At 55.7% G+C, this 25,905-nt stretch overlaps 1 protein-coding gene across 2 annotated transcripts in view; it reads right to left on the bottom strand.

Annotated features, from left to right (window-relative positions):
• The window catches only part of SORCS2 (sortilin related VPS10 domain containing receptor 2), a 485,786-nt gene that overhangs the window by 290,216 nt on the left and 169,665 nt on the right, over window positions 1–25,905 (bottom strand). For both annotated transcript variants that reach the window (XM_070613348.1, XM_070613347.1), the window contains exon 2: window positions 8,111–8,178. In XM_070613348.1, coding sequence (XP_070469449.1) covers window positions 8,111–8,178 — 68 coding nt within the window. The remainder of the gene's footprint in view (window positions 1–8,110; window positions 8,179–25,905) is intronic.

The following is a 25,905-nucleotide window of genomic DNA, read 5'->3' as shown; positions in this document are numbered from 1 at the left end:
TAAAATGAAGTAAAATTTAAATAAAATAAACATGAAAGATGATGGCCTCAGCCAAGATGGAGAACGCACACAAGCTTCTCCCGGAGAGGAGCGATGTGCGCTGGTGTGTTAGGGCCCCAGTAAGTCCTTCTGCAAAGAAACCTGATCGGTTTTCTCAGTCTCAGTATGTTTACCAAACTTACATGACTCCAAAACATGCATTTTCTGGAAACACCTATGACCAGCTGTGATCCATTCAACTGTCATTCAGCAAACGTTCACCCCCTCCCCCAACCCCCCCGACTCTACCCCCAACCCCACTGGTGTCGGGCTCCACCGTGTGCCTTGCTTTGGCGGACGGAATTCTAGCAGGTGCAAAGTGAGCAGAAGCCCTAAACGTGCTTGTGTGGTTGGGCTTGGCTCTGGAGCTCTGCTGTTGTGCATGAGAAGAACGCGTCCTGGTGGGCTCTGCCCCGTGGGGTCTGGGCCCCAGAACAAACACACATGGAGCAGACCCAGGCCACCACCCTACAGCCTGAAGTGCAGCTGCCCAGCCCAGCCCATCCCAGGGCCACCAAACCACAGCCGAGCAGAGGGGTGAGAACCAGGGTGTTGTGTATGCCATCGAGTTTGGGGGTGGCTGTTACACGGCATTATTGTCACAATGGCTGACTGATACACCTTCCTACAGAAATACTCTTCTAAGAATCACACTTTGAGGCATAAAAAACATTCTTAGGAAGAACCATTCTTAGAAGGTGCTGGGAAAGAATGAATGGCATGTGGTAGGAGCTCGAGACCCATCTGGAGGACATGTGTCTTCAAATGAAGGGTCCTAGAGAGGACAAGCTCTTCACGATGGAGAGGCAGGGTTTAAGAGATAGCTAACCAACCCAACAGAGAAAGACGAGCACAAGATATGAATGGGGAAATTCCAGCAAGAGAAGAGCTGAACGGTCAATAAACAAAGGAAAGTATGTTCAGTCTTGTGAGGAATCATGAAAATGCAAAAGAAAACAGCACTGAGCTACACGCTCACGTCCACTTGGCTGCAGACATGGAAAGTCTGATGACGCCAAAGATCTGGAGCACGAGTCACTCGAGAGACACTGGCGATAGGGAGAGAAAGAGGAAGCTGGAGACACAGGTGCGGATGCTCCTGCAGCCCTGACGCGAACAGCCAAATCTGGGGGATACAGACCCTGGCGCTCCCGCAGCAGGAGAATGCGTGAATCCAGCAGCTTCCGTGCGCTCTGTGGATAAACGAGCAAAGCAAAGTGGGAGGATGAATCCAGTTCCCAAAGGCAGCCTGGTGCCATTTGCATCAATGTTTAAAACACGCTAAACACCAGAAAATACTGATTGTAGATAGACACACATGTGTACTTAACATATCAGGCATACTTGGGGTGCTTACTGCTGGGTAGTGACAGCTGGGGTGGGGAGGATGGGAGTCGGGAGAGAGCTGGGCTTGTCCAGAAGCTGTGGCAGCTGGAGAGCCGTGTTGGGCTAGACTAGGCTCTGCTGTGGTGACAGCCGAAGCCCTAAATTCCAGTGGCTTAACTCACATTATCCCTGCTCACCATCCACTGGCCCAAACTGATCAAACGACCCCAACATGACCGCAAAAGGGCGGGAAGGGAGGAGGTGCTTGGATTATCCGGTGAGCCCTAGCTTGTCTCGGACATCCGGGTACCTAGGCATCGACTACATTCTGTACTTCCTGTATGTGTTGAAGATGTCATGATCAAAGCAGAGACCCCACCCCAACCCCAACAGAAGGGATGGGATCCCCCCAGACACTCTGAGGGAAACCTGTGACCCACCCCACCCCCAATACTCCGAGGTTGCCCTGGCTGAAGGTCCTGCCCGAGGTCATATGTGCGGATGGAACGGTGGGGCTGGTGTGGCTTTCATGCCGTCCTGGTTCAGAGGTGGTACAGGCACAGCGCCGACTGGGCTGTGGGACTGAGGCTGCCACTTCAAATCTGTTTTGCCTGACAGTCATGCTCAGTGTGGGGTCGCAGACAGTCCCAGGGACTGCATCACGGCAGAGAGAGGCAGGGCATGGAAAAGTGGACTAAGGTCAGCTTTCTCTCCGGCTCAGAACGCTCCCAGACCCTCCTGTTCTGACAGCATCACAGCCACCTCCATGCTCCTGGCCTCCACACATCCCCCAGGATGGCTCCATAGATGGAAAGGGTCAGATCTCAGCGGAGTTTCCCAAGAAGCACACCGCCATACTTCCATCCATCCATCCATCCATCAATCCATCTGTCATGTGTCCATCTGTGCATCTATCTGCCCATCTGTATGTCCATCTGTCTATCCATCCGTCCATCCAGGGCCCAACACCACCTCCTGTGCCAGATCTGTGCTGGGTTCCAGGCAGGAGCGATCATCGTGGCAGACCTGACAGATCCCCGTCCTCAATCAGAGTGTGTCCTGGGTGCAGGGGAAACCACACGCAAGAACTCCCACGCTCAACCAGAGGTGCGGTCAAGAACGCCACGGGGTCACTTTGCACTGAGTGGTGGAGTGGCCTCTTTGAGGAAAAGAGGTCTATGCTGAGACCGAACATCCCCACGGAACCAGAACCTGAGGTCAAGGCCACGGGCACTCCAGGAGGGCAGACACACAGGCCCAGCCCCACATGGACAGAGCTGGGCACGGCCAAGGTTCAGCCAGCAGGTCGGTGTGGCTGGAGAGGAGGCGGGAAGTGGCAGGAGCTGGGATGGGGGCGGGGTAGGAGCCAGAGGGTACAGCCTCTTTGCAGGGGGTGTGGCTTGGATGTTATTCCAAGTGCCCTGGGAAGCCTCACTGCTAACCAGCCCAACTCCTGGCTCTCACAGTGTGGTCCCTGGACCAGCAGCTGGGCAGCACCGGGGAGCCTGTCAGAAATGCCAGCCAGGGGACTGGACCCCAGGGAAGTCTGAGACAGTGCTCTGACTCAGCCCTCCTCACCGGCTGCTCTCGCCACGGGCCTTGGGAGAAATCCCACACTGAGCCCACGTCTTCCGAGGCAGCCCCAGCCGCCGCGGTTTGTAAGAGCTCGCCAAGAGACTCTCGCTGCCTCCCGCTGAGGACACTGCCATCTACGCGTGCAGGCTGCTCAACCCTCCATGGCTTGCTTTCACCATTTTTAGAGCATTTATGAGGCAGCCGAGCCTCACTGGCCATTTGGGATCCAGCTGTGGAGACATCAAATGGGACCCCATCTCAGGACCCCAGCCCCGGCCGGCTGGCAGCACCCTGCAGCTCGTGAAGCTGTGTCCCGGCTGTCTCCCAGACCAGTGGACGCGAGGCTCTGGGGTGGGACACAGACGTCAGGCGTCGTTCAGTCCCACTCAAAGCGTGCTCCCCGGACCAGCAACAGCAGCGTCACCTGGACCTTGTTAAAAATGCGGGGTCTTAGACCTGCCCCAGACCTGGGGAGCAGCATCTGAATTGTCACCAGACCCCCGTGATTCACAGGCACCTGTGGGTGGGAGAGGCCCTTCTTAAAGATATGGATCTTCAACTGGGGACAAGATTGCCCTCAAGGGGGTGAAAATTGGTTCTTGAGGGGCGTGAAAAATCTTAAGCTTTATCTATGAAGCACATGCCACATACAGAACTTAGAAATACAATTATGGGCAGAGCAGCTCTTAGGAAAACAAGGTCTAAAAAGGCCGGAGGGGCTGGGGCGATAATGGAAAAAGAGTTGGTGCCGGATTTCAGACTGAAAGTCTGGCATCCTGAGAACCCCTGGGCTCCTGTGGGTCACTGGATCTGTCTGGATTTCCCCAGCACCTGGCAGTGAGTGTCCTGGACCAGGGAAGAACCCAGTGACATCCTCCTGCAAGACAGAGGTGGAAGCAGAGGGGACATTTACAGATCATTTCGTTCTTAATTTTCGCATTTCAAACACTATTTATCTTTGCCTTAAAATCGTTACGGCTCTACCATGGAGCAGACACAAATTGCACATGAACTGTTCAGAGACGCCACCAGCGCCCGCGTTCTTCTGACTTGTCACAGCAGCTCCTGGCTTTGCCCACTGAACTCCCCCCACCTGGGCTTGGACAGGAGGCTCAAGATCACGGGTGTCAGCCACGAGGAGCTAGCGAGGAAGAGAGAGCGGGACGAAATGCAGGCGTGGGTGTCTCCAGTCCCCGGAGCCTTGTAAGGAGTGAGGCTTGGGAGAGGAGCACGGGGCTGCGGGGGGTGAGCTGGGAAAGGCTGCTGGGGCCCCACTGAGGACCAAGGATGGGGAGGCAGACAGGGAGCCCGGCTGGGGGCATGGGGAGACAGGAACAGACTCGAGAGCCGTTAGGAAATCGGATCCGGGTGGTATCATCAGCAGAGTTTGCTAAGGGACTGGGCAGTGAGCTGAATGGCGATGACAAAAAGATCTGCCTATGTTCTGACCCCCAGAGACCGTGAGCGTGACCCTATGTGGAAAGGGGTCTTGGTGGATGTAATTAAGTTAGAGACCATCCTGGATTGCCCAGGTGGGCCCTGAGTCCAGTGATACGCATCCTTATAAGGAGCAAACAGAGGACAGACACACAGGAGAAGGCCATGGGAAGGTGGAGACAGAGACTGAAGCGATGCGGCCACAGGGAATGTCCCCCCACCACCAGAAGCTGGAAGAGGCAGGAGGATGCTGCCCTGGAACCCTCAGAGGGAGTGCAGCCCGGCCCACACCTTGATTTCAGACTCCCAGCCTCCAGGACCACGAGAGAATCAACTCCTGTTGTTACAAGCCCGTAGCCTGCGGTCATTTGTTCGAGCAGCCCCAGGACACTGGCACAGACTGGACGTGCAGGCAAGGGCAGGGTGGGCGGTCTGAGTGAGTTGCTCTTCTGGTTCCTACTGGTCCCGGGAGGCTCCGGGAGGGGCGGTGGGTGCAGGACCTGCTCCATGCACTTCCAACCCCTGATGCCAATGAGGGATTTTCCCAGCGGGAAGGGGCTCATCCCCTCTCCACCGCCTCTCTCACTAATTCCAAGGGTCCCAGAGGCCGAGCAGAGAACACCCCTGACCCAGAAGAAACGGTCAGAGGGTCGCATCCTCAAAGCTGGGAGGGAGATGCCGAGAACGTGTGGCTCATGAAATGCAGCACAATTAAAAATGCATTCTGCTTAGATTTCAGAGAGCTATTTCCAGAATGTAAATACTATACTTGTCATTAAAAATGTATTTATTGCGATTACACAGGAGAATTCTTGGGAGGTTCAGTGCACGTTCAGTGTGCATGTTTAATAACCCCATTTAACCCATGTTCTCCAGGCGGGCACTGCCACCCTCCCGCCCACGTGCGCCTTACGCGGCAGGCGGAGGTGGGTGGCATCCCAACAAAAGACCAATGGCTTCTAAACAACAGTCACGCCACTCCCCAAACAGAGAGGACAAAATGCTCTCAAGAGAAAACGTGATGAGTAATTAAACACGGAAACTGCTCCCTCTCACTAGGAACCAACAGGATGCAGATGACAAGGACACCCCCGTCCTTCTGGGCCCTGAGATTAGGAAGCTGTGGGAAAGCTGTAAGATGGAAAGCCGGCCGGCCAGGCCGCAGGGCGTGGGCCCAGGTGGGGCTTATACTCCTCCCGAGAGAGAACCTGGCACAGCAGCCCCGCAGCCATAAATCCACTCACGCTCCCGGGCTCAGGAACGCGACCCCCCCCAAGACTCAGCCCAGGGAACAAAATGGAGAGGAAAACTACATGCCTAAATTTTTTAGTGGCATCACGTCTAAGTATGAGAATGAATCAACTTGGGGGCTAGCACACAGCCATAAAAAAATGATGATGCAGACCCCGGCGCAACACAGAGACCTGGGAGCGCGGGGTATGCGAGAGGCAGGATGCACGGCGAGACACCGTCCAAGGACAGAAACACGTCCACATCATGAAGAGGCGATGAACAAAGGCAGTAATCGTGCCCCGCGTGGGGTGGGGTGAGCTTTCTGGAAATGACTAAAGATCTGCAGGCATTTTTGATAACAGAGAGAAAACGTCTGGACACAGAGACAGTGATGAGAGAGTAGAAAATTAAAATCTGTGGATTTGCTTTCAAGAAAAACAAAACTTTAGACCGTGCACTGTTCACATGGCAAACCATAGGGTCCTCACAACCTCCCTCTCCAGGGGACGTTGTCCCCACCTTTCAGAGAAGGAGCCTGAGGCTCTGGGGAGAAGGAGCCCCCTCACAGCAGCTCTGAAGTAGGCGGTTTGGCCTCTGGGCTTCTCCCCCTGCTTCTGAGGAATTCTGAGTCTGGAGCCCGCCCACAAGGAGTGCTCATCCCCGGCCATGGGGCTGGCCCAGGTCAGTCCCACCCCAATCCCATCCCCACCCCGACGAGGACCCCCAGCAAATTTTAACTACACCCTCCACTGTGTCCCTGTAAGCAAGACTAGACCAGGTCCTTCGTATATAAAGATCCTCATGTCCTCCTCTCCAGCTACGTGGAGACACTGTGGGGAATGGAGGAAGGCTGGCATTCTGGACAGGTCAGCGAGTGCTACCCAGGATGGCTGGCCCTTTGGGGCTCACCTGACACTCAGGGGTTGGGGCAAGCGAGGTGGCTGAGGATGTCTGCTTAGAGGAAGAGAACACAGGTGCCTCCGTCCACTTTGTAGCCAAGGGGACCCATCCTTGGACCAGCCACCCAGCAAGAGGGGGTGTCCCCCATGGGCTGGCCCTTCCTCACCGTGAGACCCAGAACGTAAATCCTCAGGGAGCAGCTGAGGACATTTCCCTGGACTGCAACACTCACGCCATTTTCCACTTTCGCCCCGAACTACGAATGGCCTTCTCCAAGCCTGGAGTGGCATTTTTGAGAGCAACCCTCCTAGCCTCCTTGGTGGAAGACCTGCTTCAAGGCACGAGCTTACCGTCTACCAAGACACAGTCATGGGGGAGTCCTGGCCGAGAGCCTCAGTTCCCTTTGTAGGGATATGGCCTGTGGCTGACCCCTTCTCCTGAGACTGGAAGGAACTAGAAATCAGGCTGGAAGGAACTGGGAGGCAAATCCACAGCTAAGAGGGGCTGGCTGGGACAGGTGCTTTTGTCGGAGGGGTAAGAAAAACCCAGGGCGGCATGAGGGGCTCCGTCCCCAACCCTGGTGTCATTAGCACCATGGTGACCAAGCTGGCTGACCGCAAGGCAACACTCTTCCTTACACAGCAAAGAAAGGACCCAGCTGAAGACGCCATGTCCACAGCCTCCCAAGCATGGCGGAAATCCCTCAACAAGAACCAAGAGAGGGAACCTCAAGCCCTGTCACCAAAAGCAAAGCCAAAAATAAATCAACTCAAGGTGGTTGCCCACAGATTGGGAGTCCTGATCAGCAGGTCTCGGAGTTTCTTATGGATTTCAAATAGAAAAATGAATTAATTATTACTTGAGAAACATAACTTAGAAATCAAAATGGTTCAACGCCCAGAAAACGTGGAGTGGCAAGTGGGGCTTGGAGGAAACAATCCTTGCCTGAGCAAATCTCGGGCCCCCAGCCCAAGACGCTGGGACCTTTCCCTCTTTCCCTTCCGGGGTGAGCAGATGGAAATACCGAACGACAATAACCGAGAGGATTTCTCAAGCCCTCCTTCTCGCCCACCTCACTTAAAACATCAAAGTGGCTGGCTAGCGTCCTTGGGCTGAGTTCACATTTCCCGTATAAAGAGAGATTCCCGTCGTCTGCGGCTGGTTATTTCCAAGCTCTGCGGCTGGGCCAGGAAGAAAGAGAAAGGCTGAACAATGAGAGCGGTCGGCGCACCGGGTGCACCGGAGCTGCGTCTGAAGCGCAGAGCACAGGCCAAGGGAAATTGTGCACTGACCTGAATTCACACGCAAACCCTCTTCCTCCCTCCGGGAAAGAGAAGCGGGAGGGGGGAAAACAGAAAGAAAAGAAAAGAAAAAGGAAAAGAAAGCCAAGATGCTTTCCCATCGCTGTCAGCCCTCTGGCACCGCCCGCACCCACCGAGGAAACTCTTAATGTGCTTTCAGCTTCTCCTGGGTGCATTTTTCAGCCAAAAAAAGTTCACCAACTTGCAGGGGCTGCTCCAGCTGGCATCTGGATCTCAGCCTCAGACCTGGGAGACGCGCAGGTGTGTGAGGAGAAAAGCCCACCCTCGGGCTGACTTACCGCCACAGAGAACTTTCCAGAACCTTCCCCATGTCTGCGTGGTAATACTTCGTCAGGATCAAGATCACCTGTGATGGCAATAGGAAGAAAGAGGCAGAAGTCAGTGGGTTTCAAGGTGCTCGAAGAGGAATATAAGGACACACGCCCGGCCCCCAGGATTCAGGGTCTCCCAAGTATCAGGGCCCAGGGCCTCTCCCGGTTGGCACCCCGGGAGGCTCCAGCCACCTCGCACCAGAATCCAGAGATGGGGCTTGTTCTGTTCTGAAAACTCGCTTCTACTCTTCAGACTGACTTTGGGAACGTCCCAATCCTGTGAGGTCCACCCAGCAGCTGCCATGCAGCGGGGACAATTCAGACTCAGCCCTGGACAATCTCAAACTGTGGTCAAAGGCACAGTGAGGCGGTGGTCCCGGGGTGAGTACAGACTCCATCAGCAAGGCTTCCAAAGATGGCGCTTTGCTTTGTCTCCAATGGCGCCTTTGAGAACAGCCCAATGAGAAGCCTCTGCTCAGGCCGCCCCCAAGACAAGAGCAGACCCCACAAGTACGTGCTGCCATTGCTTTCCTCAGAGGGGCGGCTGATGGCAGAGCCAATGACAGTGGGTTGGAAAGATGCTCGAGAACAGCTGGGCCAGCTAGAGGTGGTCCATAAGTCAACGACGGCGCACGCGCTTTTTTTTGTTGTTAAACTATTCTCTGCACGCGGCGGGCCCCACTTTGCAGAGCTGTTTCCTTGCATGTCTGGCAGAAAAAGCAACTGTCTACAAAAATGAAAATAAACGTGTTTAAGAGCCCCCAAAAGTTCTTCAAAACAAACGTATGAACAACAACAAAAGGAAACAGAGATTCGCCAGCCCGGAGGGAAAAAGAGCCTCACCCCCAACGACTCCACCAGCCACGGTGCTTCCGTGTACATCAAACTCCATTTCACTCACTGCCAGGCCCTGTTAGCGGCTCCTAATGCTCCCGTTGCCATGGGAACCCTGGGAGGTAAAATGGGAACGCCCCCTTCAGAGCCATTAGCCTGGTTAATTTGGGGTCACCACACTGGCCATCCCTAAATTTGGTTCCTTCATGCCAGCAGAACCTCTCCTCCAGGTCCTCGAGGGCGCGGCTGCTGCAGACACAGTTTGGCCGATCTTTCTCACCCTGGCAATTAAAGCAGGGAAGATATGGGGCGGGATGTCAACCGAGACGAGATGGGGTGCATTTTAGAGGCAGCGACGATTATAAAAACTCGAGACCTCATCAGTGGAGGCGTGATGGCCTCGCCTCGCTCGGGAACAAAGCGATTTTCTCCTGCAAGGCTCTCAGGCCACCCGAGTCAAGCCGGAATCCTCTGATGATGGAGGAAGGCAGGCAGGCAGAATGACAGGGCCCGAACGCACAGGAGACAAGTATATTTTTAACCTATTGATTTATATTTTATAGTCTCGCTGCTCCCAGAGGGGATTTCGAGGAGCCAGAGTGTGACAGCCGGAAGAAACCTCAACGTCTGTTTAATCTGGCCCCGTCCAGGATGGAATCCTCAGCCCAATATCCTCATCAAGCACCTGCCATCTGGGCTCTGCTCGCACACCTCGAGAGACAGGGAGCTCATCTGCTAAAGCGGCGCTCGGGTCCTTCCGGGGGCTGAGCTCTGTCCTCCAGTAACTTCTGCCTGCATGTCCTAGTTCTGCCGCTGTGGACAATGACTGGGCAGGCCCACTCCCTTCCGGGCGAGGGTCTCACTCATGCCCACCCCCCGCTGGTGTGAGCTCTGGCCACTCTGGGCCTTCGCACAAGCTCTTCCTCATTTCGGGACCCTCTTCCCTGCCCCTCACCCCTAAGTCCTTGGCTAATTCCTACTCAACCTTCAGATCTCAGTCCAGCTGACACCACCTCCAGGAGGTCTCCCAGAGCCCTCCCCTGGGTTCGGTGCCCCCACCATACTCCCTCAGACCCTGCACTTCCTGCACCCCAGTGCAGCTGGCAGAGTCTGTTTCCACCACTAGACAGCAAGCCCTTTGGGGAGGAAATTGTGTCCTGTTTTAGGTCCCAGCGCTGTACAGTGAGCACGCCACCACGTGTTGAAAGAAATGCAGGTGGCCTCGCCCCAAAGAACAACGATTAAGGCCACGAAGCCAGGCAGAGGTAAGTGCCCTGGGCAGGCCCCGCCCTGCTCTGCCAGCCATTCACAAGACACCCTCTTCCATCAAGAGGACGCATCGTCCGTTCTTCGTGCAGGGGACGGAATCGGTCTCCGGGTGCCACCCTGCCCACTAAGCTGAATGAGAGTCTGGGCTCCAAGGCCAGGGTCCCGGGGTCCAGCTTGCCCGGAGCTGGGACAAGGAGCCACCTGGGAGGGGTCACCCTGGGGGAGCCCCAGCCGGCACCCCTGACTCTGCAGTTGGCAGCGGGAAGGACCCCTCTGCTTTGGGGTCAGACCCTCCAAGCTCGATGCCCCTCAGCTTCCTGATCCACAACGAGGGGATGATAGCCAGCTCCCTCTCTGAGGACAAGGATGAAGGACTTAGCTGCAACCGAGAAGTGACCCACACGCTCACGGCCAACACTCACCAACGTCAGCCTGGAGACTGCCGTGCTGGGCTCTGGGTCGCGTGGTTTATGACACCAGCGTTCTTTATATGTCCAGGAACCCTAAGAGGCAGCTCCTATTGTTACCCCACCTGACAGATAGAGATGCTAAAGCCGAGAGAACTTCAATACTGTGCCCCACAAGACACCTCCAGGAACCAACGCTCTCTCTGCACCACGATGCACTGACCCCACAGGAGAGATGCTGCAGCTGGGAGGCAGGCCAGGGGCCTTTCACCAAAACCTTCAGTGATACAGTGATAACAGCAAATGCTTACACACCACCCACTCCACACTTTACAGACACCAACTGTCCCCATTACACAGATGAACAGACTGAGGATCAGGGAGATAACACAACGGCCCCAAGGTCATACAGCTTGTACATGGTGAGCCTTGGATGTGGGAATGAGTAAAACAAACCAGGAATCAAGTGTTAGACAGAGAAAAGGGAGGTAAAAAAAGAGAGAGAGAATAAGAAGCTTCATGGTGACTTTGAGTATTCATTCAACAAACAGTCTAATCTCTCAACATGCCAGGAATGAGGATCCACAGAGAGGAGGCAGCCAGGGCCCCAGCACCCACGGGCACCCACTGTAGATGATGACACTCCCTCTGCACATAGGCTTCCAGGATGCTCAGAGGAGCTCTGCCAAGGCGTCGGCACGTGTTTTGCTGTCTGCAAACACACATTCATATACAGACAGGTGGGAGGCACCCACAGTCGGGGACCTTCACAGACGAGACGAGGGGAGACTGTGGAGCACACCCACACAGAAGGATGCTTTCTCCACCGAGCGGTGAGAAGGCACCTCCTGGCTGTGCCTCCCGATCTAACCACGGCATCTCACATCCTGATCCAGAGAAACTGAGATGCACGGGGAGGCCGGGGGGCTCCTGCCGGGCCCCAGCAGGGCATCCCTCAGGTTGCAGAAGGTCTCGGCTTGTGTCTCCTGCCCCACGGCTGGTCATGCCCCGCTGCTCGAGCAAATTCTCTGTTCCCTTGAGTCTCAGTTTACTCACCTAAAAAAGTGGGCACAAAAGCCCCAGCTCCATCCACTGTAACCTCACTGAAAGGTGACGGCACGTTGGAGAGTGGGTGTCAAAGGACTTAGAAAGTGTGAAGTGCTGTCCCGGGGGAGGGCCTGATTATCAGGAACCCTGGAGGGGATCGGTTCGATTTTGTTGACTGAAAATAAAAATCCCCCAAAGATTCACAGCGAATCGTGAAGCCGGCAGTGTCTCCTTCGAGAGTGTGAGAGGCCCAGCACTGCCCGTTCTCAGGGACGCTCCCCTCGGCCACAGGGAACTGGACACGCCTAGTTAAATGTAACGGGGCCCATGACCTTGCCCTAGGATGGACGTGGTTTCTCCGTGCGGGCTTGGGGTGAGAGAAGGTGAGGGACATTGGGACAACCTCCCTCCCCCGGGAGTTGGTGCTGGACGTCCCTCCTGGAGGATGCTGGGGATGGCGGCCTTGGCCTGGCCGGAGCGCATCATGAGATGGCCACTTGCGGGCTTCCCTCTGGTGAAGCCCGTAGGCAGCCCCCCGCCTTGCGTCTTAGACGTGCCTCATGTCACCGTGTCCCTTGGCCTCTCTGAGCCCTGGAGGCCTCATCTGTCCTGGGGGGGACTCAGGACTCGGCAGGAGGGGCTGTTCTCAGGGGGCCACACCTTAGGGATGCAGACCTCCCACCCGACAAGTGGGCCTGGTGTCACTCTGCCCGTACTCAGAAGGATGCGATCAGGGGATAAAGCCTGGACCAGGACGGAGAAGGGCTGCAGGCAGGGTGGGCAGGAACGGAACTCACTTGCAAGGAGCCTCTTTCTGGGATCCCTGGACACGCTGCTGGTGGGGGTGTCAATGATGCACCCACTGTGGGGTGAATGCACGACAGCCAACAAAGTCACAAGCCCGTTGACCCCTTGGCTCTTTCTAGAGCAACAGCCTGAGCAAGAGGAGGGGTCCCAGGAGGCAGCCGGGCTCAGCACTGGGCACCCTCGCCCGAGCTGCAGCCTCTCGGAAGAAATCGACTCTATTTAAGAGAAATTGATCCTGCATTTATTTACCGGGGAGAGGAATCCTGTTTCTCTGCTGAAGACCCCCCGCCGAGGGGAAGGGGGCATCCTCTCAGGCTCAGAAGCCACGGCAAGTGCTAGGCCACATGGAGCAGGCCTCAGTCAATCCCTCCGCCGCCTGGCAGACACCAGGGCTGCTGGCCGCCCTCGCCTCGCCCCGGAGCCTCACCCACCCTCTCCCCCACTCCACGAACGCTCCTGATTCTCCGAACTGGCGGGGTCCCCACACGCTTGGGGAGCCTGCCTGGAGGTTCTCACCCCCAAGTAGCCGAGAAAGTACTGGCGACAGCTGCCGTCAGCATAGGACGCTTCCCTGCCACGGAACCTCCCGCAGAGCAGAGAGCCTGGCCCCGCCAGACCCTCCTCCTGACGCAGTGTCCCCGAGCCCTGCAGAGCCGGGAGGACTCCACAGGGTACGGCCACGCTCCTGAAGCCCGTCTGTCTGCATCGTGGCTCTGCAGTGTACCAGCTGTGTGCTCCCGGGCTCAGCCTCTCGGGGCCTCAGTGTCCCCATCTGTGACATGGGTTGATGATGTGGGCTTCCAGGGCTGGAGTAAAGATGAAATGAGTTCAGTGTGCCCACAGTGAGCACGCCACTCAGGGTTAGGGTCAGGGTTAGGGTTAGGAGTGGAGTAGGGTTAGGGTTAAGCACAGGACCAGCTATTGTTGGAGTTGGGGTTAGGGTTGGGGTTAAGGGCTAGGCAAGAACGGGGTACAGCGAGGGCTGGTTTTCAGGTTGGGGCAGGGTTGGCCTTGGCCTGTCCTGTCTCTATGAACCACTGCTCTCTGCATCTCACGGGTGGGCCGTACTTGCCAGTGACACAGGCGAGCACCACTGTGTGCAGCGGTCCAGCTGAGATGCTATCGTGTATGCTGACATACTCTGTGAGAAGTCTGTTAAATGATTAAATGCATAAATGGTCAACCCCACCTACTCACCACCATGCGCATGCCTGCCCACCTCTGTGCCCGTCCTCCTTTCTCCCCTGGCACAGACCCCTGCACCTCTCTACCCACCCAGGTATGGACCTTCTTACAGGGTCAGCATGGATGCACCTCCTTCAGGAAGCCTTCCAGGATGTCTCCAGCCCAGATGCTGGCTCTTGATCTCGCCTGCTTTTCCCGCAGCAGGATGAGCTCCAGCATTATGCCTTTGGGGCTGGGCCCCGTCCCCTCACCCCCTGCTCTGCCCTGATGCCCAGCACCAGGGGGAGGCTCACTGCAGGGGAAGGTGCACAGCCTTGGAGGCGGCCTGGCCTGCATGTGACCCCTCATTGCTTTGTTGTGTCCCTCCTCACTCCAGCATCACCTGCTCGTCTGCAGCCCTGGAGGAGAATGGTCACACGTCCCCGAGTGGCTGGGGTGATGAAGTATAAGATGTGCAGAGAGCCTGGCACCCTGCCTGACACCGAGGAGGGCTTGACAAATGACAGTCCCTTCCCTCCTCCATAAGTGGAGTGAGAGGCGAGCTGCGGCTGTTGGCCGGAGAGAAACAGGCAAGCCGCCCTCGGTGATGCCACGCCACGCTCTGAGTCACCCAGGCCTCAGATAGGATCCCTTTCTCCCCACAAAGCCGTGACCTCATCTGGCCATTCTGTTTTGGCAGCTGGGGGCCCGGCAGGAGTCCAGCGGCAGGAACAGAAGTCGGGGCCACCCAGCGAGTCTCGAGTCGGCCATGGCTCCATCTCGCTGGTGGCAACTGTGCACCCTCCTCCCACCTCCCACCGCACACAGGGAAGAGAGGAGGGAGAGGCTGCAGCTCCAGGAGCAGGGAGGGTGGGAGGACGCGGGAAGGGAGGACTCCCGCTGCTTTCTGTGAAGGCAGAAGGCATGAGGCCACCAACGGCCCCTTGTTTCAGAAGCTTTTGCCAGAAAACAAAGCAACTCCAAGATGGTGTTGAGGTGGCTGGGGGAGAGGAAGGAGGGTTTCTGATAAGGATCTGGGGTGGGAGGGCACCCACAACTCCTTCTTCCGGGAGGAACAACATTGAAGGTGCATAAAGGATGCTGGCCAATGGGGAGCGATGGCGTTCGGATCTGCGAGCCAGCTTTAACCCCGACGGGGCGGCCTCTGCCAAAGCGGGCTGCTGTCAGCTGCCTGGTTCTGACAACATGCTGCCGCCGTGTCAAGTACGGGAGGAAGGTGGGGGAGGGACATGTGGAGCTCGGTGCTATTTCTGTAACTTCTTGTGATTATTTTAAAATAAAAAGTTATAATAAGAGAAAGACTTGAGAGACACATCAACCAGGTGCAAAAGGAAAAATGGTTGGAGACCATGCGAGCCTCCGCCTGCCTCTCTCCCGCCCAGAGGGGCCCCGGGACGCAGCCACGCTCCAGCCGGATCTCCAGCCAGCTGTGTGGACGGAGACCAAGGCCCACCAGCAACGCCCATCAGAGCAGCAACGACAGGCGCCCTCCGCATGGTGGGAAGGTCCTGCCCAGGAGTCCTGGGCCCATGGGGACCAGAAATGGGCCAGGACCTTAAGAAATAGAACAGAACAAAGGAAGTGAGAAAGAGATCAACTCACATGAACCATGGCCTTGAACCCATGACCCCACCCACTAGTGGCCATGGCCCTTTCTCCCTGGGAGAGGCCAGTAAAGTGCAGTGTCCCACAAGTAGGGTCCTGCAGGGGCCTAAGTACTGTCCTGGCCCCGTGGTGTCCACACTGGGGAAACTCTTGTCATTCAGCAGTCGAAATGCAGAAACCTGCAGAGGCACACGTGTCACCAAAACCCTTTTCCTTCGTGCAGCTGGCCCAGCCCCCCCTCGCAGGTAGGAGTGGCTTTGACACTAAATTCTGGCCCACAGAATCCACAGGATGTGGGCAGGTGTGAAATGTGTCACCTGTGTGCCTAAGCCATGAAAATCTCCGGTTTATCATCACCGTCTCATTAAACTCATACTGATCGACTCTGTCCAGGGCCCCAGCGAAGCACTTGATGGACATTATCTCATTTAATCCTCCCCACAGCCTAGTCCCTGGGACTAGTTTTGTCCCCATTTTGCAGATGAGGACATCGAGGCACAGAGAGGGAAGTTACTTGCCCCGGGTCACACAGCTCAGAAGAGGTAGGGCTAGGCCTCAAGCTCAGCAGTCTGGCTCCAAACGCCGGCCTGGGCCTCAGTGGAGTGGCCTCCAGAGGACGGGCTAGGAAAAAGGAGGCTGGTGCCCCCTGCATCCCAGGTCTGCACGATGCATGGGGCTGCATGCTTCCCTCTGCAACAAACTCCCATCCGAGCTTCTGCCCTGGAGATGCCCAATCTACAGGCTCAGAGCTGCCTCCCTCGCAACGGACGCCCGGGGCTGGTGGACCCCAGCGCTGGCCAGCGGCCGACAGAGTCACATGTTCAGCACCGGACACTCCGCGCTGCCAGGCTTTCCTCGGCCTTCGTGAGTGCAGCCCCAGGAGACAGCCTGTGGCTCAGGCACGCGAGGGGCTGCCAGGGTGGCGCAGCTCCCGTCCCGCCGGCTGCCGGCCGAGCTCACGGTGAGCTCACTGAGATGCGGAGAGGGCCCCTTAGGCCCTCCACCCGACCACAGGATGTCTTACAGCTCTGATTTCAGGTCGCGGCGAGGCCATGTATCACCGCTCCTCTGAGAGCCCTCGTCCAGACAAAAGCTACATCAAGAAGGATTTATGTGCAAGGCCTTAAACCACGGCACTTACTCGGGCTCGGAGGAGCCGGCTGGGCAGGAGTGCAGAGCCTCCCACTCGGGCCAGGGGCGCCCTGACTCCTCGGTGCACTCGGACCCAGGCCGGTCTCCCTGCTGGCGTTCTCGGCAGCATTGGGCAGGGTTAGGGGAAAGAATGAATGGACGAATGAATGCGTACAGGACGTTCCAATCAGGCATGATGGACAGCTGCTCACCTTGACCAGGCCCCGCCCCCTCACACCTGTAGTTCTTTGCCTTTATCCCGCTCTACCTCTACTCCACCCGCAGCTTGTCGTTCCGGTAACATCCTTGGCCTCCCCTGTCCTCCTCCCCTCCCTGGGCTCATCCCCTCTCCTCCCAGGGACCCATCGCAGGCACGTCTGTCTGGGAAGACTTCCCAAACCCTCTGCCCATTTCCAGGCAAGGTTGGTGCCCCCCTGGGTCCCCAGAGACCCTGGCTGCAGTGAGTTGAATGCAGCCCCCTAAAGTATGTCCTGGAAACTGTGAACGTGACCTTATTTGGGAAAAGGGCCTCTGCAGACGTAATGAAGGATCTTGAGATGAGATCATCCTGCAGTGTGTGAGTGGGCCCCAAACGCAATGACAAGAGTGCCTATAAAGAAAAGAAGGAGAGCCGGTACACAGGGAGAACGCCATGTGCAGACGGAGGCCGAGGTCGGGGTATGTTTCTACAAGCCAAGAACACCAAGGGCGGCCCGTGAATCCCCAGAAGCTGGGGGAGAGGCCTGGAACAGATTGTCCCTCGGAGCCTCAGGAGGCACCAGCCGTGCTGACGCCCTGATCTCAGACTCCCGGCCTCCGGGACTGTGAGAGGGTAAATGTCTGTTGTTTGAACCACCGTTTGTGGTGCTTCATTATGGCAGCCCCAGGACACTGAGACAGGCACGTGCCCATCGTCTAATGAGGACACTGAAGCTCAGCCTGTTGGCAGTGACACAGCTGTGACCTGGCAGGGCTTGGTCTCCACGGGGACGGCTCGACTCCACAGCTGGACACCCTCTGCCCCCGGCACTCGTTCACACAATGAGCTGGCCCCAGCAGGAAGGTGCAATCAGGAGTGTGGCCTACTCACTCGCTCCCCAAGTTCCGCCCAGGAACTTTGGGGCTCCTGCCTCAGCTGGTGCGGGAGCAGAGAGCAGGGGCGAGCCCGCCCTCCATCCATCAGGCGCCGTCCACACGCATGAAACCCAGTGTTTAAAAAAAGAGGGTTGAGAACGAAGCTTTGAAAGGACCCCTATGAATCAAAACCAGTCAGCAGAAAATAAATGTGGGAACATTACTGATCTGTGGAAAATGGCATTTTTACATCAAATCTGTTTAAGGGATAATGTATATTTTAATGTGTGGGTCTTGGTAGACTTTTCCACCCCAGCTGTCCTCTGGAAATATTATTTACTCTCCATTCCTCATAACCTGATTGAATTTTAATTTCACCCATCACTCTTTTTAAACAGTCACTGTAACATTATTAATGAAATTACAAGATTCTTTTTTTTTTTTTACCCTTTCTATTCACAGCGATGCCCTTGTGCTTCTACCTGGAAGAGCTGGCATTTTTCAGGTCTATTTATGGCAATAAAAGGCACTCGGATCAGCCGTGATGTTGCTGCTGGGTTTCTCTGACTTAAAGAGTGCCCGGGCGGCTCCTGGGGGTGGGTGGAAATGGCTGATCCTGTTGTTAAAACAGAAATCTGCCCCGGGCTGCAGCGCCCGCCTTCTCCTCCCGACCAGTCCCCAGCTAGAAAGACACGTGGTCACTACTTCCAAGAATCTCTCTTTGGAAACGATGCTGTCACATCAGAAGAGGGTGCCGGGACAAGGACGGGGCAGGTGAGGGAGGCGGAAGCCCTTGGCTGCATGCCCTGGGAAGGCTGAGATCTTGGCCACAGCGGTCCCCAAAATGTGCCCCTCGGCCTTACGGCGTCCAGATGGGCTCATCACCCCGAAGGCCTGTCTCAGGACTGTCAGGAAGGCAGGGGGCCTGGTGGCTCAGATGCCAGCTCGGCAAGAAGCCACCCGGGGCCATCTGAGACCTGCAGAGGCTAATTCGTCTTCTAAGGAAAGCCGGTGGGGAGGCCAACAATGACATCGTGTCCCTGTATCCAGAATCAGCTCCTCTCAGCCAGCCGGGTGCAAGAGGACTTCTGGGGGATTGAGGCATTTGGGGCTTTGTGGCCCCTTCCTTCACATAAAAATGTTAAAAATTATATTTTACAGCTGCGTTGGTGTAAAAATAAATATATTCACATTACATACCAAAAGATTTTCTTAACCTAAAAAATTGTTTTTCTTCTGATTTTAAAGGCAATTAAAACCCTTTTCGTGGGTCCCTAAATGTCTTATGGGCCCTGGCATAGAGCCCCATGTCTATGGGAGACGCGGGCCCTGCAGCCGCCGCCACCAGCACCACAGCCCAGCCCTTCCTCCCGCCTCGACCCTGGGCAGCACCCGCCCTGCACTCAGGACCTGCCACCTGTCCCCACAAGTCCCCTTGCACGCAGGTTCTCAAATGCAGATGGAGGCCCCTCCCTCACCCGGGACAGGGACTTCGCATTTCCTCCGGGGGGACCCTGTTAGGAATCTCAGGACATCTTTAAACATATGGGCGCCTGTGCATGATTTTACACCCCATTTCAGGGTTTCCAGACCAGTCTGGGGCCCTGTCTGTCTATGGGGCCAATAAGTCCCTCCATTTCCCTGGCAGGGCAGGCAGAAATCCGTTTCAAACTGGTCTTGGTGGTCTTGACCAGTCTCGGGGCCACTATAGAGTCCTGGGCTCTGTGCAGCACTGGGCCACTGAATCTGCAGACAGCCCAGAGGTGTCACTTGGGAACTCACTTTGTAACTGGGGCTGCTACATAAAGGCAGATGAGAAGGAGGACGCTGCCACTCCCAGATGCAAACACTATCAGTGTCGCCTGCTGCCAGATCCCCTCACTGGAGGTCAAGACGTGCGGGACTATGAACCCCCCATCACTCCCCCACTCAGCTCCAGGCACCCTCAGCTTGGCCCTGCTTTGGGACCTAGCTCACCCTACTCCTCACCCTAAAATGCCTGCCAACCCCACCCCACCCAGCCCAGTGACACCACCCGCCCTTCAGGGTCCTCCAGAGGCCCCGAGCTTCTCCTGTCTCAGACCTTCCCAAGGGCTCTGTCTTCTGACCTGGGCCACCCCCTCCCTAGCGTCCCCGCCCCTGGTGCATCTGTCTGTTTTCTCCCCGGAGCCTCCTCGAGGGCGGGCTTCATGCCCACCCACGGAGCCTCAGTGCCGGCACAGGTCTGGCATCGGGAGGGGATGGGGCAGTCGGGGGGTTGCTCCTCATCATCACTGCTGACTGCATGGCTGTCACGGCAGAAGGGGGCAGGAATGACCCTGCCCCTGCCTGGGGACATATGAGGAGGCTTGGAATTAGCAATGTCCACTGTTCTGGGACATTCTTTCAAAAAGAAGATTTAAACCATACTTTGAATAAGAAAGACAGTGGGGGAGCAGCCGGAGGAGCCTTTCCTTCCGCATCCAGACCCCACTCACTCACCAGCCTCCGCCAGGCTGTCTTGTCATTGTCAGCGTCCAGCAGCCAAAAGGCTCAAGAAACCCATTATCTGATCGTTCAGGGACCACCTTCAAATCTGCACCAGACTCACCCATCAGGAGGGTACGTTATTAAGTTTTTTTAACTAACCCACTTCTTTTACTTAAATAGGAAACTTTCGCATCATTTCCACAAATGCAAAGGCGAGCCTCACCTACACGGAAGTCTCACAGAAGGTCACCACCAAACAAACACAGTGAAGACAGTTCATTCTCTCCTACCACGCGCGATTTGCCTGAGATGAGCCAGGGCCTAGGCCGCCCTCGCTGTGTTTAAAGGAAGCAGAGAGCTGTCAGGGGCCTGCTCACCACAGGTCAGGCTGCTCTCCTTGGTGTCCGAGTCGGGGAGGGTGGGAACGAGACCGACGTCCTCTTCCAGCCTCCAGGGTCACCGGATGCTCCTGTCATGGCCCCTCCCCACTTTGAAAAACACCCAGCATCTCTGAATGCAGAATCCCCCACCTCCATTTCCCCCCCACAGCCCCACGACCATGCAGGAGTCCAGTGACGGGGAGCTCACTACCTCACAAAGGCGACTGCAACAGGATAGGCGACATCTGTGAGAGTGTTGATGACTCTCAGCGACTTCAGCTGCTGTACAAAACCAGGCCGACAACAGATGCCCGGCCCCTCTGAGTGCTAGGTAAAGCCAAAAAGCAGTGGGGGCTCGGGGCAGGATCCACGTCCGTGGGCAGCCATTCTCCTCAGACAGAGCCAGGGTCGCGTGGAGGCTCAGGTTGAGCCCCAGATCCCAGGCTGGCATGGCAGATGTCTTTGAGAACAGCGACGGCGGCCTCCAGTGGCCTTACCTGGGCTTTCCCACATGGAGCAGCCGCGGCCGAGGCGGTCTTCGGAAACCACTTCCCTGAGCCTCGAGGGCACTCACAACTTTCCTGGACGTGGCCGGGATTTGGAAATCTTCAGGGGCCTGTGACTCAGATGTCCCGCCTCTCCTAATCCTGTCCCCAGCCGGGCTCTGGGCCCCGGAAGGCAGGATGCAGCCGGCAGACAGGGAGGCCGGCCAGGGCCCAGGAAGAAACACATCTTCACAGTCATGCTTTGAACGTCTGAGATGAAGTATTTTAAGAAAAGTGTTTTTAAAATAACATTTGGCGATTTCTAAAAAGCAAATTTCTGCAGCTGTCTTCACCGTGTTTTCTAAGCATTCCGCAGCCTAAAGGAACGGGGGACTTTCACAGAGGTCTTAGCACGAGTCCTACAAACAAAGGGACGCATTCCCAGTGAGGCCCAGCCTCTGCTTAGAAAAAGAGCCCAGAAAAACTCAGGATCTGGAAGGTTCTGCCCCATTCTAGCTCAGCGGCTTTGGCAAGCTGCCCCTCTCTCGAAGCCTGGGACACCTCCTCTGTAAAATGGGACACCAGTAATATCTGCGTGCCGACTGTGGGGAGAATGTTCAGAGGGGAGCTTACGCCGCGTAAATCTCTCCTGCGTACGGTGAAGCCTCATTCACACGTCACTATATTGCAGCACCCCAGCGAAGCGGCCTTTCAGCTTGCATGCCTCACGTGACGGGGTGCTCCCCACCTTACAAAGCCCCTCCTCGTGTTCAGCTGAACCTGTCTCCCTGAGCTTCCACCCGTCAGTCCCAGCTGTGCCTGGTGGGACCGCACATGCTGCGCCCGCTCCCCACGGCCACCCTATAGACACAATCCTGACCTCCCTCTTCCTGCCCACGGCTCACGAGGCCGCTCCTGGTGACTCGCTGCAAACCGATAAACCGGGCAGTGAACCACAGCCAAGCGGGCTTTCTGAAAGAATCCTTGTTTTCAAAGCAAGTCCACACGGAGAGCTGGCCCCTTCTCAAATCTGCTTCCCTCCCACCCAGTATCGTCAGCCACCCTCGCAGGCACGGCGTCCAGAGGGCAACAGAATTCCAGGACGCTTGTACACGTCTGTTTTAAATGGGTGTGATCGACACACTGATCACACTGACTAGACGAGGATGGGCTATGGATGCCACTGGAGACGTGAGGGATCTGATAAGAGGCTCTCCTTTGCTGCCTGTCTCAGCCGGGGTCAATGAAAAATGTCGAGAATTAACCTGCATCCACGGTGGACAACGGACAAGAAGAGAACGGTGAGCGTTCCTCTAACTGAGGCCGTCACAGAACAGGCGCAAGCTTGGGTGGGCCAGACGGGCTTAACTCTCAGCTGCCGGTGCGCATGTGAGTGGGGAGCGGGCTGCAGGGGGCGGTGGGGACCAGCGGCAGCGCGGGGGGCCATGGGCAAAGCCGGCACACAGGTGCTCTCTGCGCAGTGGGGAAGGGAAGGCACCCCAGAAAGGTGCATTAAATTATCTGAATGGACACCTCCAGGAGCAAACATTAGCCAGGAGAGAGGCGAGCCAGTAAATTTCGACAGATTCGTGCAAGGTTACTTTCATCAACCAAATTGGTTTCACTTTCACGGCCATGAAGAGTTACCACCTTCCCGCATTTGTATTTGATATAAACATACCTGCAGTAAATAAACGTGACGCTGGCTTCTCTAAATATTTCGGGTTAGTCTAAGGAATTCTAGGTCAAAGCAGAGGAAAAAAATATACATCCTTCATCATGAAAACTGGGGTATATTTGTAACTTGTGTGGAGAGAAGAAAATGGCAGAAGGGATGGGTTCCTGGACAAAAACCAAGATCTCTATTTTTGAACTCTCCTTTACGAGCTCTCGCCGGGGTGAAGTCACTGTGTCTTCCTCCAAAGGATGGGGATGGGAGCGATTCTGCTGGGACCCAAACATGGCTGAATCGTGCCTTAAGCCTACGAGAGGGGACGCTCCCTTCACAGGAATGACTTGTTAGAAAACAGACCTGTCAAATCAAGCTCCACAAGTAACTTCCCTGAGACGCTTTAGCTAAATCACAAGCCTGGCATCTCAGTACCAGCTGTGGCGGAGGGCATTCTTCTGTCCTGGCTGAAGGGGCGCCCTGCCACCATCGCAGCCGCGCTAAAAACAGGCCCAACTCCATCAACTTGACAAAGACAGAACACTTGAATTAAGAGCCCCGTCTAAAATTAACAGTGATTGAAAGTTAATGATGGGGCAAATTTGGCAGAGCTGTTTCAACATGCATCACGATGTGGTCCCGGCTTTCAGATGGGAAGCTGAAGTGATAAATGTCTGTTCAGACCCAGCTGAGACCACAGCCACGTGGCTTTATGAGATTCCACCTTCCACTGGAATCCGAGCCTTGGCAGACAATCCAATCTGTCACCCCATCATTGTCCCCAGTTCTGGGGCTGGGCTAACACATCTGCGTGTCAACATTCGGAGCTGGAGCTCTGTGCTCGTCTTGGCACTAGTTACTCATAACAACAAGCCAGAAATGACGCCTGTGGGTGAATGGTTCCAAAAACTGCAGCACAGCCGTTCGACTCAATCAGCAAACACAAACCGTGCGAAAAAGACAAACAACGATCCGAGAAAATACTCATGACGCAATATGACACAAAAAATTTGAAATTCTATCCACAGCAGGTCCTGCCTGCACACTGAAAATCTGTGTGTGTCTGTCTGTTTCCTCCATGAGACTAAAGTCTTTGAAGGCAACAACCCTGACTCGAACCCGTGTTCACACCCCCTGCCCTGGGGCTGGGCCAGTGCCCAGCGGATGAGCAGCCGACACCTGGTAAACTGACCTGGAAGGTCGCTCCTGGTCTCTTTCCTGTAAATATTACACACACACCCCAACATACGAACCCACACAGGCACGGGCATATACACAGACACACGCGCAGAAAAGGAGCCAGACGGAAATGTGTCTGAGTGTCAACATTGTGCCCTCTGGGTGTAGGGAAATGTTTTCCTTTCTGTTTTGCACACTTGCAGGTTTTTCTAGAATAAGCACGCTTTGTAGTTACAACATGGAGGAAAACTCTGTGACAGAAGAGGTCGTGTTTGTCTCAGCTGTGCGCACTTACACAGCTCTATCCGGACGTCTGGGCTTCAAGGGGGCCAGAGACGAGGGTCAGCTGTCTCCGACTGCGCTCGTAGTAAAGCTGAGATCCCCCAGCTTGTGTGTTTACATCATAAGCACTGATCTGGAACTTTCTAAGCTATAAGCCTTCACCTGCTTTAATCTTCATAACAACGCTGAGATTAGGTACTATATCCCCATTTACAGCTGATGCTCAGAGAAGTTAAGTCATGTGCACACAGACAACAAGCAGCTGATGACAGAGAAAGGGGCTTGAATGAGCTGGACGGAGGGGCCAGGTCTCCCCGACTCAAAATCAGACACATTTGTTCCCGTCCGCCCTCTGCGGATGGTTCCGGCAGCCCGTGGTCCTCGTGGTTATTTCCAAGGGATCTTGGGCGGGGGATGTTTCTTGCAGCACGGCATACACGGTTTCATGTGTGTGGTTTTGGTCCGCCTGCTCTGACCACTCCTGCCGGAGGCCCCGGCTGTTTCTGGGCAGCCCAGCCTGACCTGAGCCGTTCCTCCGTGCAAACAAACTCACGCTTGCCACTTGTTCACAGGCTGGCCCTGGAGAGACCTGGCTTCAGAATCCCACAGCGGTGCCCTGTCAATGGCCCCGCGATGCTGCCAGACCCGGGAAACAGATCCCTCACGCAATACAGGAGGTGAAAATGCGAGAGTTTTCAAGCCCTGAGATAAGAGCCCTTGGAGATGGCCTTGATGTTTCTGGAATTTTCCATTTATCATCTGAATGAGACAGTGATATAAATGCCGACACCCGTATGCAATCATTCTGCATCCCCACGCATGAATCAGGGGTAGGAAAAGCCATAGACCTTCCACCTGAGACTCAGTTTCCCCTTGATCAGAGCAGCGAGCTCCTCATCACCGGGAGCATGCAAGCAGGCACCTGGGGACAATCTAGACGGAATGTGGCAGGGGTTCCTGCAGGCCCGAGCCAGAGGAGATGGCTATGGCTTATCCTGCCCATCTCCCCTCCTCATCCCTCTGCCGGGGGCCCCAGTGATGGACGGATGAGGTCAGACGTTTCCTGCTGAGGATCGCTCCAATCCCACTCCAGATCTGGGATTTTCATCTGCAACCAAATGCAAAGTCCCCTCCACAGAGGTGAGCTGTGGTTGGGGTGTCACAGCTCAAGGCCTTTCCTCCCCCAGCACATCCACCCAGGCAGAGACGCAGGTGGGAACAGGAGGCAGCTGCAGAGTTGGGGTGACACCGCATGACCCGAGCCTGTGTCCCTGTCAGGGAGCTGACCCAGCACTGCAGGGACCGCCTCGGAATACTTCCTGCAAATGTGTGGGCTTCTCAGTGATTACGGGCCTCAGCCCTTGACGGCCACTGAGACACCGGCCTTGGTTCAGCAGGCTCTGGGCCGGGTATGGCCAGGGGTGAATTTGGACAGACGGTGTGAATGAAGGGGTAGAAAGGGGGCAGGGCAGGACCTCCTTCATCTGGAAAACCAACGCCCAGGGCTCTGGGAGGCGTCCCATCGCTGCTGCCAACGTGGCAGCCAAGCCCCATTGCAATGGGAGGATCCGACTAAAGCGAGCCGGCCACGTTCAGACTGAGGCAGCGAGAGCTCAGCCTTGCACTGCCTCTCTTTCTTCTTCCCTCAGCTCGGTTAAGATTATGTCCATGCCACACTTGATGGCCCAACCCATCCCTCTGCCAAGAAATTCCCCAGATCTCTTTCTTTTCCTTTAAAATTAATCATTATGGTGCTTTAAAACTCAACTCAAAATGGATCCTAGACCTAAATGTCAACTCTAAAACTATAAAACTCATAGAAGAAAAGAAGGAAGAAAATCTTTGTACTTTGGGTTGGTCAAAGAATCTTAGATAAGACATAAAAGCATGGGGCACAATATATATACGGATGAATTGGACTTCATCAATACTAAACACT

Source organism: Equus przewalskii, chromosome 3 (assembly GCF_037783145.1).
Source record: "Equus przewalskii isolate Varuska chromosome 3, EquPr2, whole genome shotgun sequence".
Taxonomy (NCBI): domain Eukaryota; kingdom Metazoa; phylum Chordata; class Mammalia; order Perissodactyla; family Equidae; genus Equus; species Equus przewalskii.
The sequence above is the reverse complement of the archived record's forward strand: the minus strand, read 5'-3'. Positions and strand labels throughout refer to the sequence as shown.